The 12,904-nt window shown below is 35.9% G+C and overlaps 1 protein-coding gene across 5 annotated transcripts in view; it reads right to left on the bottom strand.

The window, feature by feature from the left end:
* The window catches only part of HYCC1 (hyccin PI4KA lipid kinase complex subunit 1), an 85,386-nt gene that overhangs the window by 48,750 nt on the left and 23,732 nt on the right, over positions 1–12,904 (bottom strand). For all 5 annotated transcript variants that reach the window (XR_008550764.1, XR_008550763.1, XM_037509037.2 and 2 more), the window contains 2 exons: positions 8,117–8,195; positions 2,335–2,436 (listed from right to left, as the gene is read on the bottom strand). Coding sequence is in view for 3 of the 5 variants with exons in the window: in XM_037509037.2 (XP_037364934.1) it covers positions 2,335–2,436; positions 8,117–8,167 (153 nt within the window). In the remaining 2 variants the exon portion in view is untranslated. The remainder of the gene's footprint in view (positions 1–2,334; positions 2,437–8,116; positions 8,196–12,904) is intronic.

Below are 12,904 nucleotides of genomic sequence, written 5' to 3' on the forward strand. Positions count from 1 at the left end.
AAGGCAACAAATGTCTACTATCACCCTTGAAATTAACTGGAAACTGGAGGATCAGGAGGGAAAGTAAGCTCCTTCATAAAGAGCAAGAAAAGTTTTTAGGGCAGGAATTTAGAGGAATGGAGCTGGAGGTGGTATGAAGAAAGACTAGTAGGGGACTATTTAGCTTTCAGGGTGGAGTTCATACACCTGGGAAAACTGATAAAATCAACTGATATGTGTCTAGCAAGTATTTGCAAAATTATGAAGCCTATGTTGAAAGTGTATTCAATAACCTGCATGGACACATAACTTTACCTAAAATACCCTCAAAAAGGCCTTATGATACATCTAAAATCCAAAATTGAAAAGGTTTTGCTTTATGAAAGCAGAACCAAATGAATACAAACTTCAAGGGAATGCCTTATCCATACTTAGTGCATATAGAAATTAAACAAAGAAGCTATCTACCATGACCAAAATCACACAGCTCACAACTTTCAGCCATGGCTGTTGACCCTTTACAAAAGAAAAAAATGATAATGTTGGAAAAACAATGTTGGACCTAAATAACTTAAATACATTTGAGATAACAAATGGGGCATTAGAACATGCTGTGTTTCTAGTGTTTGGGTTGAATTTTTAAATGTCTTTTCTTATAGAAATACTGTCATATTTGATGGTTAGGTTTTACAATACCATTAAGAAAGAACTGCACCTCAAGTATATTTTCATGTGAACCATCAAGATACCTTTTTCTCCATTCTAAAACACATTCTCAATTCTAAAAAAAACTAAATTACAGGCAAGCTTTTATAATAATCCATTCATAAGTAAGAAGTCTGTATCCTAAGAGAGATTTCTAATGTTAAAAGGATTGACATTTAAATGCCTATAAATGACTAAGGCAGAGATAGAAGACAGGAAACAGCTAAAGTTGAATACATTTGCAAGAAAACATTGCAAATTTTTTTTGCATTGAACAATTACAGAGGAATACAGGTAGGAAAAAGACACAGTAAAGTTGGAAGGACACTAATATTCAGGTGTCAGTAGCCACTGAATGGACTTCTCATTCTGGGTTCCCTCTGTGTATAACACCAAAAAGACCTTCTTTGACTCTTTCAAAACACCTGTTTTCATAACAGTCTTGTACATTATTAGCTTCTAATCATATGTCTATCTTAAAATTAGGGATTTTTTTTAATATAAAATAGTCCATCACACAAATAGTTTGAGAAATACTGCTCTGAACTAGTAGAGCTGTATTTAATGGCAGATATTCTAAGTATATCACAATCTGCCACACAAACTCCATTCAAAGAGCTTAGTTAAAATACACTCCAAAAAAGTAATAATTTTTAGTTCTATTAAAATACTAAGCAGTAAAAAATATAAACAATATTTAATTTGTTTTAAAAATAATAAAGCACATAGCTATACTTACTCTATTTGGTGAAGTAATTCTCAATCAAATATGGAGAACTTCAAACTGGCTTCCACACAAATATTTAAAAAGTAAAACCCTTAAAGAAAACACGCTATCTATACATACTACACAAATTTAGAAGTTTCCATTCCCAGTAAGGCACTGCCCTCATTCAGGTTCTCAACAGTTCCTTCCTAGGCTATTGTCACAGTCTCCTAGTCTTCTTTCAATTTTTCCATTCTCCAACCTATGTTCCACATAGCCACCTTCCTAAAACAATAATCTGATCAACTCACCCCTTTACTGTAAAAAAAAAAAAAAATGTCTGAAAAGCTTATGATGGAATTCCAGGCCCACCATGGTTACAACTTAAACCTATCCTCCCAGCTTCAGTTCCTAACATTCTTATCCTCTCTTGGTAACAACTGCATTAGACTATCAGCTTTTTCCCCCAAATGCCATGCTTTTTTTATTTTCTATACTATTTCTAAGCCTCTTCTTTCTATTGCCTAACTTTTCAAATAGCTCATAATGGGCACACAAATATGTGCTGCATGAATAAATGCAGTGACCCACACTGTTCTAGGCTCCTCTAACAAAATAGACAGGTGGGTGGGTGGATGGATGATTGATTGATAGATAAGATAGATAGATAATAGATAGAAAAAAGAGGAAGAACTATTTCAAGATGGCTTTTAGAATATGGAAATAATTCTATTTTTGGCCTACGTGATAGTGTTATAGGACAGGGAGAGGGGCCCCCTTTCCTCGGGACCACCCTGTTACAATAGCACCCTGGAGTTCATTTTATTATAGTTTTTAAACAGATACATTTTCATACTCTTTCACATATGCTATATTTCATTATTTAAAAAACATTAAAATTAACTGACTCAATAGTACTAGCACAATAAAGTAAGAGTACTTACCTCACTTTGAGGCTCCTGGATAACTTTATAGAGAGAAGAAACTAAAGAATTCTTGTCTTTCAAATTTGTGGCATAATTTGATAAAGATGTTTCCGGTAGTGTCTAAACAAATTTCAAAAATACATTATGAAATATTGTGATAAGCAAATCAATACAGGTGGGAAAGTAGATTGATTGTTGCTAGAGACTGGGGGATAAGGGAAATTGGGAATGTTTAAGAAGTCTGCAGTTTCTTTTCAGGGTGATGGAAATGTCCTGGAATTTAGTTGCTGATTTTAGTTATACAACATGGTGAAAATATTAAAAACCATTGCATTATCACCTTAAATCAGTGAATTTTATGTTATATGAATTATATCTCAATAATAAAATTGTAAACATAAAAAATATATCTTGTCATCAAAAGGAACACAAATTAACATCAACAGCTCATCTTTGATCTAGGGGTTAGAAATGAGAATATGAATTATGTGTAAAGCCAAAGATGTATTTTTAATAGCATCATATAAATTACAAATCTCATTATCTATATTGATCCTGCTTCTTGATAAAGTTATTATATAAGAATCTGAAAATGCTTGAAACCTAAAAGGTCACAAATCATCTGATAACTCCTGAGTTACATATTGAGATTGTTAAGTTAGGTAAGGCTGCTCTGTTACAGAACTGTGGGACATTTTTAGACTTCTCAGAATTAGCGAAAAAGAGAGCCACACCACCAAAACCCGAGTTTTTTTTCTAGTGCCATTTAAAATATTGACAACTAGGCCTCCCCTGGTGGCGCAGCGGTTGAGCGCTGGGCTGCAAAGCTGCCCATAGCCTCTGCAGCATCGGTTTGATTCCCAGCCACCGGCGAGGGTCCCACATAGCGTGCAGACCTCTCCTGCTGTGTCTGCTGCTCCCCTCAGCAGTGTATTTCGTCAGTCTGCCTGTTCTGTTCCCCGCTCTGGCTCTGGTGAATTCTCTCACTCCACCCCACGCTTCTGACTGTACCCAGTGCTTGTATAAATAAATAAATAAATCTTTTAATAAAATAAAATAAAATACTGACAACTAATCACAGCTTGCCAGCATCAACCATCCAAAAAAGATACCATAGCCAGAGAGGAAGGGGGCGAGATAGAAGGTCAAAAATAAGTCAACTGGTTTTGAGTACAAGTAAGTCTGGAAAGGACAAAAACAAAGCACTACCATTACAAGTGATAAAATCCTATCCTTCTAGAGTATAACTCTCAAGCAAATTACTCCTTTAATTAATCAACAAATATTAATCCTGAAGCAGATATATCCTAAAATATTCTGATTCTATTCTTAGTTGTTCCATATCCTAGTATTTTCATGATTTAAAATATAGGTGCAGGAGTATGCATAAACAGACATAGAAAATGAAACAGCATATATTTTTATATTAAGAATATTTGATTCATTTTTACTTCACTGTGAGTTCCTTGAGGGCAAGAACTACCTTATCATCTCTCCACAGCATTCACCACAAGGCCTCATACCAAAACCTTTGCTGAAGGAACTTATCATAGAACAGAATAAGAAATAAACACTGTCACTATTTATACTTAAGTAGATTCTTTAAAAATAGGTCACATTTTACCTTAGGATATATAAGTAAATAGATTTTTTTTTTCTAAGAGAGTTTTGTTTACCAGAATGGTTAGTAAACGTGATCTGGAACCTCCCACCATTCTTTAGAGGTAGGGAGGGGAAATATTTTCAATTCAACCACTTACATAAAGAGGAGATTAGAGCATTCTTCAATATTTCAAAAGCATTGTAACAAAAGATCTCCAGGCAACATTCCATTTCCATTATTTGATCAAGAGTAACATAACACTGAAGGAATTTATATAAAAGGTAATAAAAGTCAAATATAGAGCTGATTTCTAATCCCCTGAATGGAAATAAACCTGATTGTCCGTGCAAAACACAATATATGTGTGCCCAACTATTAAATTTTAAACAAATGAACAGAAATATAATTCTTTTTAAAATTATTAGTGAATAAAAGGATTATTATAATATCCCATATACTATCTAGGTTAAAACTGAAACACTCAAAAATATTACAATTTTCAGTTTATATACCTATTTCCAATTAACCCTCCTAAAGTAAAATATTTTCAGCCCTAGACAAAAGGATAGCTCTTTTCTGAAAGACAAGGTCTAGAAAATACCTGGACCTAGGTGACTGTTGCTAAATAAGAGAAAGGGTCCAAAAAATTAGTGTAATGAACAATTAGATTTTACCACAGTTCTGTTAGTATTTTATTCTGTGAGTGTAGAGAAAGTTACTTTTGCCTAAAGATGGGGAGAAAATAAAATTGTTGTATATATGAAAATAGTGGTCAGGAAAACCTAAGATCCAAAAATGTCTAACATCAGTTACATTTTCTAGCACTAAGCTTTCTCACTTTTCAGAAGGCAAAACTGAAGAACAAAAAGCAAGTAGTAATGGGAAAGTATGTTGGGAAATTAGTCTTGGCAAAATTTGAAAAAGACAGATGCTTCATACAAAAGTATCATTTGGACAGATGGTTCTTTTTAAATGTAAGGAGATGATATGGGTTGGGTGGAAAAGAATTAATGAAGATGGACAGATGGGTGGAGAACCAATAAATAAAATAACTCTGTTCAACTTTACACATAAGGCTGAACTTTGAGTCATATATTGATATTCAGTGACTACCAGAAAACTGAAAAAATTAGGAGTCTGGAAATCTGCCAGTAAATCTACACATAATATTAAGAAAAACATAATACAATGTGAAAATATTTTACAAGTAAATCCTTAAACTAGTCACAAAATCACAAAACAATGAAGTCCCATTCTAATCGCTTTGTTTGTATATAAACAGATTCAGTGAGGGTCTACAGCCAGCAGAAGTATCGTGATGATATCAAAGGGTTTCTGACTTCACAGCCCAAAGTACTTTGTACCACTTTCAGTCATGATGACCTTGATTTCATTAAGCCCATAGCTATTAAATTTAACAACCAAAGCAATTAAACAACAGGCTTTTCTAAATATATAAATACCTACAAACTTCCTTCCTTGAATATTTTAATGCAATTTAACATCATTAGTCATTTCAAAGGACAAGATACTCTAAATTAAAAAGTACTGACAGATTTGTTCTCAAGCACTTTTTTATCTTCCATTACCTCTAGTATGCTGCTGATTTTGCCCAACAACCTTAATCTCTTTCTCAAACTAACAGTAGAATTCAGCATATACCAATACAACTCAGAATACTGCTCAAAATAATTTGGGGCCTCCCTGTTGGCACAAGGGGTTAAGTCTCAGCACTATCTAGCTATTGGCAGTCACTGCAGCACAGGCTTGATTCCCCAGTGGGACTAGCCCACATCGTGCAGCAGATTTCTCCTGTCTCACCAGCTACTTTCCTCAGCAGTGTATTATAGTAGATCTGCCTGTTCTGTTCCCCACTCTGTCTCTCGTGAATACTCTCACCCCCCACACCTCTGGCCTGTACCCCAGCTCTCGTATGCATGAATAAATAAAATCAATCTTTAAAAAAAATAATTTTTAGAAACATCTACCAAATTAAAAAAGGAAAGGGAAATACCTTACCTTTAACTACCTATAATATAGTCTTGACAATAATTTGAAACATTTCTTAAATTAAGTTGATTTAAAATTGGGCAAATTTAATTGAGGAAATAGAGAAAAATTAAATTACTTTCATTTCATGAGACACATGATTTCACACCCCTCCTCTCAATGGAAAAAGTTCCTTACCCCTGAATTAAATTTATTAAAAAATAATGAAGTATTACTACCAGAAAATAATGTTCTATTGGTTAAATAACAATTGGAAATATATTTTGTCTCTTCAAATCCTAATGTTTTTTAGTGGAAGATGCTTTTTAGAAAACAAAATGTTTGGAGTACTAATTGGGACAGGTATGCTATTGTTTCTTGGCCCTCAGTGAACAAAGCTAAGAAATGTCTGTGTATATATGCGTGGACATATATATATATATATATTCAGTTACATGAGTTCATAATGATTTTTCTGATCTCAGTGCAACACATCTCAGGGTTCTTTCTTGTCTTTTTTCATTCCATGTTTACAATTTCTTTCTGAGACACAGAAACCAAACTCTCGTTATGCTCCATATATTTATTTATTTGTTCAATGTACTCCACTCCACCAATAAAGCCATTCTGGCTGACTGGTTTTACATGCCAGTTCTGCAAGCCTTCACCCTAACCACCCTCTTTGCCAGAGACCAGGGCACACTGCTACCCTACCCTTCATCACTCATTGACATATTTCCTTTGGATGTCTGCGTATCCAAGTCAGGAGTGGGAAGAAAAGAGACAAAAAGAGGAGAAGGGAAGGGAATCAATTACAATTTTCAATTATTTTCCTTCATAGTTGATCCCTATGCCCCACCTTGTTATATGTCCTTTTTTTATAACTCCCATATTAAAGAATGAAGATTTAATAATAATTGCTTTTTAAAATTGACTTCTCCATTAAACTCAGGAATGCCCTAGAAAAGTGGCATTCTAGCTGTTAAACTTGAAAATTTCCATCAACCTGCTCCCCAAAAAATCAACATAAAATTAACCATATTAAACACTCTTGAAGTAGCAAAAGGCTTAAAAAACACTTTGAATACTTATTCACAAAGACAACATGTGTAGGGGGGAAAAATCATAAACAAGATATAATCAAACTATTATAAAATATAGAAGGCACTATACACTGTGCACTTTTATAATAGTCTACATCATCCTATGAAGACTTATAAGATCCACAAAAGGATACTCAAGTGGTAACTATAAAAGTTGAGGAAATAAAATCTGCCTAGTCATTCTCCAGGATAAGATGATAATAATAGATAAGGCCAGCTGAAAAATTAACAGGAATCATTGCTTCTCCCAAGGACACATTGCAGATGAAAAGTGTCTTAATAGCCTCCTTTCTTGAGTGACTACCATATTCCTACTCACTAAAAAGTCTCATCTAAAATCACAGATATCAAAAACTCTGATATTTAAAAACATATTAGAAAAAGTGAAACATCCCCCTCTTATCTGGAAAATCAAAGTCACTTTGACAGAGAAGTAGCCTTAATTTCAGTGATGGTACAAAGCCTAAGCTAAAGAGGTTCTGAACACAATCTTCCACACAGATGTCCAATTTGTAGCTTCTAAGATGACAGACCCTTGGTCCATTTCACAGTCCAAAACATATTTTTATGCCATTACGTACAGCTCTATTTTGTTTTGAGCCCATAAAAATCACACTTCATTTAAATTTCATCTAAATCCCCTCCACTCCAAATCCTCTAATATAATTTTGTATTTCTCTTTGATGAGCTGTCCCCATGGTTCCTCTTGTGTAGATTTCCTCACTAAAATAAGTCAATAAGTCTGACTTTTGTCAGACTATTCATTGGTCCCTGAAGGTCTTGGCTGACTGGGCTCGACAAAATCAAAATGCAATAGAAACCCAAACCCTCCCTTCCTGTGGTTCACGATGATGAAGTTCACAAAATGATGTGTAACAATGAGTGCCAGAGGACAAGGAGAAGGCGATTAGTGGTTAAAAAAACATAATTTTAACTATCACAGTGAAGATTCATGAGACAAGGAACAGAAATTTGATTTGCTTTGTCAATTAACCAAATGTTACAAACATAACTTTTTTGTCATCTTTTTAAAAAGTCAATGGAATTCAAGCCCCGGAAAAAATACATTGGAATATAATTATTAAATCAAAATAGTAAATTTTACCTTAAACTCAGACAACCACTCCTCCACAACCCCTTTCTCTGAAGTGAACATCTTTCCACATCTGTTCTAAACCTTCAACCTGAAAATAAACATAGAAAATATTAAAAATTTCTTTATGTTGAAATGACCATGGATAGAGTTAATCTTACAAAAAATATATAGCTACTTCTTATTTGTGAAATTGAAGCAGTTTCAAACATAAATTACTGGGTTCATATCAAAAGCGAGTACACAAACAAGTGCAAAAATGAAAGAATTTTGACAAAAGTATAAATATAGCATGATGAAATTCACTCTACAATTTTCATTCAGCTTTCAGAAATGTTAACTGTAGAACATACTGGACATTTTTCTCTAGTTTCAATTAAATAATTCCAAGAAATCATGCATCTTAAGGAACTTGCGGGAAACGTTTTAAAACATTTAAATGTTTTACATGTTTTAAAACTGTGAAAATACAAAAATCATCCACAACTGACTTTATAGAAAACATTAAAGTAACATAATTCTTTCATATTTCAGTTATTTACAACAGTAACTAGATAAGCCACTGGGTTCCATGAAGCTTAATACTCCTAAAACAAAAGTAAAAGTGGCAATATACAAAGTAATGACTATGTTCAACAAGTTATTCAGATTGGGTTATACTTAAGTATAAATTAAATTTAAAAAGTAAATCACTGTATATCTTTGTGATCAGTCCCTTATCAGTTGAATGGAGTGCAAAGATTTTTTTTCCCAATTAGAGGGGTGTCTCTCTGTTTTGGTTAATGTCTCTTTTGCTAAACAGAAGCTTTTCAGTTTGATGTAATCCCATGTGTTCATCTTTTCCTTGACTATCTTTGCTTTGGGTGACGAGTCTTTAAAGATGTTATTGTGATATATGTCTTGTAGTGTTTTACCTATATTTTCTTCTATATATTTTATGGTTTCAGGTCTTATGTCCAGTTCTCTTATCCATTTTGAGTTGATTTTTGTGCATGGTGAGAGGTAGTGGTCTAGTTTCATTTTTTTGCAATATGGTGGTCCAGTTTTTCCAGCACCATTTATTGAACAAACTTTCCATGTTCCATTGCATGTTCTTGCTCCTTTGTCAAAGACAAGCTGTCCACATAACTATGGTTTTATTTCTGGGCTCTCTATTCGGTTCCATTGGTCTATGTGTCTGTCTGTGTTCCAATATCAAACTGTTTTAATTATTATGGCTTTGTAGTATAGCTTTAAGTTTGGAAGTGTGATGCCTCCTTTCTCCTTTGTTTTCATCAGTAGGGCTTTGACTATTGGTGGTTTTTGTGTTTCCATATGAATTTCATTAGTATTTGTTCTATTTCTTTGAAGAATGTCACTGAGATTTTTATTGGAATACAACTCGCAAAAACAAAATAAACAACCCAGTCCAGAAATGGGCAGAACTTAAAAGACATTTCTCCAAAGAAGAAATGCAAATGGCCAACAGGCATATGAGAAAATGTTCAACATCCCTTATAATCAGGGAAATGCAAATCAAAGCCACATTGAAATACCACCTTACACCAGTAAGAATGGCACATATCAAAAAAACAAGCAACAAAAAATGTGGGTTTTTTTTAAAGATTTATTTGTTTATTTATACAAGAACCGGGGTATAGGCCAGATACGCAGGAGGGTGAGAAGATTCACCAGAGACAGAGCAGGGAACAGAACAGGCAGACTCACGAAATACACTGCTGAGGGGAGCAGCGGGCGAGACAGAAGAGGTCTGCTCGCCATGTGGGTTGCTCCGAGGCCAGAGGGGATGGAATGGGCACTGCAGAGGCTGCAGACAGTTTCACAGTGCCTGCGCCACCAGGGGACCCCCCCATAACAACAAATGTTAGTGAGGATGTGGTGAAAAAGGAACTCTCCTACTTTGCTGGTGGGAGTGCAAACTGGTCCAACCACTATGGAAAGATGTCTATAGGTTCCTCAGTCTACTGAAAATGAAGCTACCATATGACCTGGCAATTCCACTCCTAGGGAATCTACCCAAAGGACACAAACACATTAATTCAAAAGACCACCTGTATCCCTATGTTTATTGCAGCACTATTTACAATAGGTAAAACCTAGAAACAACCCAAATGCCCCAAAATAGATGAATGGATCAGGAAGATGTGATATATATATACAATGGAATATTATTCAGCAATCAAAAAAGATAAACTCATGCCATTCACAGCAACATGGATGGAGCTAGAAGGAATTATGCTGAGTAAAATAAGTCAGAAGGAAAAAGAAAAATATTGGATGGTTTCACTTATAGCAGGAATATAGGGAACCAAATAAAACATTGGTGTAAGAAAATAGTAACAATACAAAACACAACAAAGAAAAACAGACAATTATAAATCAGAGACATACAGCAGGGGAGGAGGCGGGAGAGGGATCAGAGGGAGGGAGAGAGGAGCATAAGGGACTGAGGTGATGGTGCACAGATGCATTGGTGAAGGAAATTCTATGGGGACTACACCTGAGGGGGTGTAGGGGGAAGCAAATATTGTTTAAAAATGAACAATGATGTAAAAAAATTTAATTAAAATTAAAAAAAAAAGTAGGGCCTCCCTGGTGGTGCAAGGGGTTAAGATGCAACCTATGAAGCTATTCCACTGCAACATGAGTGCAATCCCCGGTGGCCGGGGAGCAGCCGGGGATCGAACCGTCGCTGCAGAGGCTGCGGGCAGCTTCGCAACCCAGCGCTCAACCGCTGCGCCACTGCAGAGGCCCTCAAATTATATTCTTAGCCTTATTTTCTTGAATAAATGCCTGAGATGAAACTGTTTGCATTTCCAGTGATTTACTTTTTTAAAAAATATTTATTTATGCATGCATACAAGAACTAGGGTACAGGCTAGAGGTGTGGGGGGTGAGAGGATTCACCAGAGACAGAGTGGGGAACAGAACAGGCAGACTGACTGAAATACACTGCTGAGGGGAGCAGCAGGCGAGACAGGAGAGGTCTGCTGTGCCATATGGGTAGCTCCCTGGCCGGGGATTGCACTCATGTTGCAGTGGAATAGCTTCATAGGTTGCATCTTAACCCCTTGCACCACCAGGGAGGCCCTACTTTTTTTTTTAATTTTAATTAAATTTTTTTACATCATTGTTCATTTTTAAACAATATTTGCTTCCCCCTACCCCCTCAGGTGTAGTCCCCATAGAATTTCCTTCACCAATGCATCTGTGCACCATCACCTCAGTCCCTTATGCTCCTCTCTCCCTCCCTCTGATCCCTCTCCCGCCTCCTCCCCTGCTGTATGTCTCTGATTTATAATTGTCTGTTTTTCTTTGTTGTGTTTTGTATTGTTACTATTTTCTTACACCAATGTTTTATTTGGTTCCCTATATTCCCAGAGCGGGGAGCAGAGCAGGCAGAAGGACCGAAGTACACTGCTGAGGGGAGCAGTGGGCGGCAGGAAAGGTTTGCGCACCATGTGGGACCCTCCTCCGGTGGCCGGGGAGCAGCTGGGGATTGAACCGTCGCTGCAGAGGCTGCGGGCAGCTTCGCAACCCAGCGCTCAACCGCTGCGCCACTGCAGAGGCCCTCAAATTATATTCTTAGCCTTATTTTCTTTCTGCCTGGATCTACTTATTTTTATCTTGCTATACAAATAAATGAAGGAAAGTAAATATAAATGTACATCAGCTTTCTTTTGTACTTAACCATTGTTTACTAAATTAGGACGGAAAGTTATCACAAACAGAACCATGATACTTCAAATTATAGGGAATTGGAGAGGTAAAACTTATTAAAATTAAAAATCACTCTCTAGTTAAGATTATTTTCGTAAAGGTTAAAAGCAATCAAGAGAAACGTGCAAAGGATCAAGAATAGGCAAGGCAATCTTAAAGAACAATAGAACTGAAAGATTTGGATTTCTAAATAGCAAGGCCTATTATAAAACATAAAAAAAAAAAAAAACCCACAGCAATTAAGTCAGTGCGGTATTATCACAAGGAAACCAAAAAAACCAATGGAACAAAACAGAGCAGCCAGAAACAGATCAACACATACATGGTCACCTGATGCATGGCAACAATGACACTGCAATTCATAAAGGGTAGTCTTTTTTTTAAACAAGATTTATTTATTTATGCATACAAGAACTGGGGTACAGGCCAGAGGTGCAGGGGGTGAGAGGATTCACCAGAGACAGAGGAGGGAACAGAACAGGCAGATCTACTGAAATATATAGCTGAGGGGAGCAGCAGGCGAGACAGCAAATGTCCTAGTCATCACCTATTATGTAGTGTCTGGAAAGTATATACTCATGAGAAAATGAATAAAGGGGGCAAATAAAGTCCTAGTATTAATTTTTAAATGGTACTATTATTTTATTGATGTAAAATTGGTTTACAATATTGTATATGTCTTAGGGGTACAAAATTACACCTCTTAAATGTAGGTTACCATACCACATTCACCACCAAACACCAATAATATTCCACCATAGTCCACTGGGCCCTCCTCCCCCTTTGTCCTCTACCCCACTCTCCCCTTCTGGTAACCTCGGATTTATGGGTATGTTTTGGTTTCATTTTGTCACTTCCTTTGTTTTGTTTCTTTACCTTCCTCACATGAGTGAAATCATCTAGTATTTGTCTTTCCCCCGACATTTTGTTAAGCAAAGTCCCCACATACCCCTCCTTCACTTCCAAAGTCCTGATATTATTATAAAAATAGTTTTGAGCTTGCAGACTACATGAAAGAATCTTGGGGACTCCAAAGAAGTCCCCAGATGACAGTGCCCCAGCTTTCATCCTCATTCACTC

The sequence above is a fragment of the Talpa occidentalis genome, unplaced genomic scaffold (genome assembly GCF_014898055.3).
Source record: "Talpa occidentalis isolate TD23 unplaced genomic scaffold, MPIMG_talOcc4v2.1, whole genome shotgun sequence".
NCBI classification, from domain to species: Eukaryota; Metazoa; Chordata; class Mammalia; order Eulipotyphla; family Talpidae; genus Talpa; species Talpa occidentalis.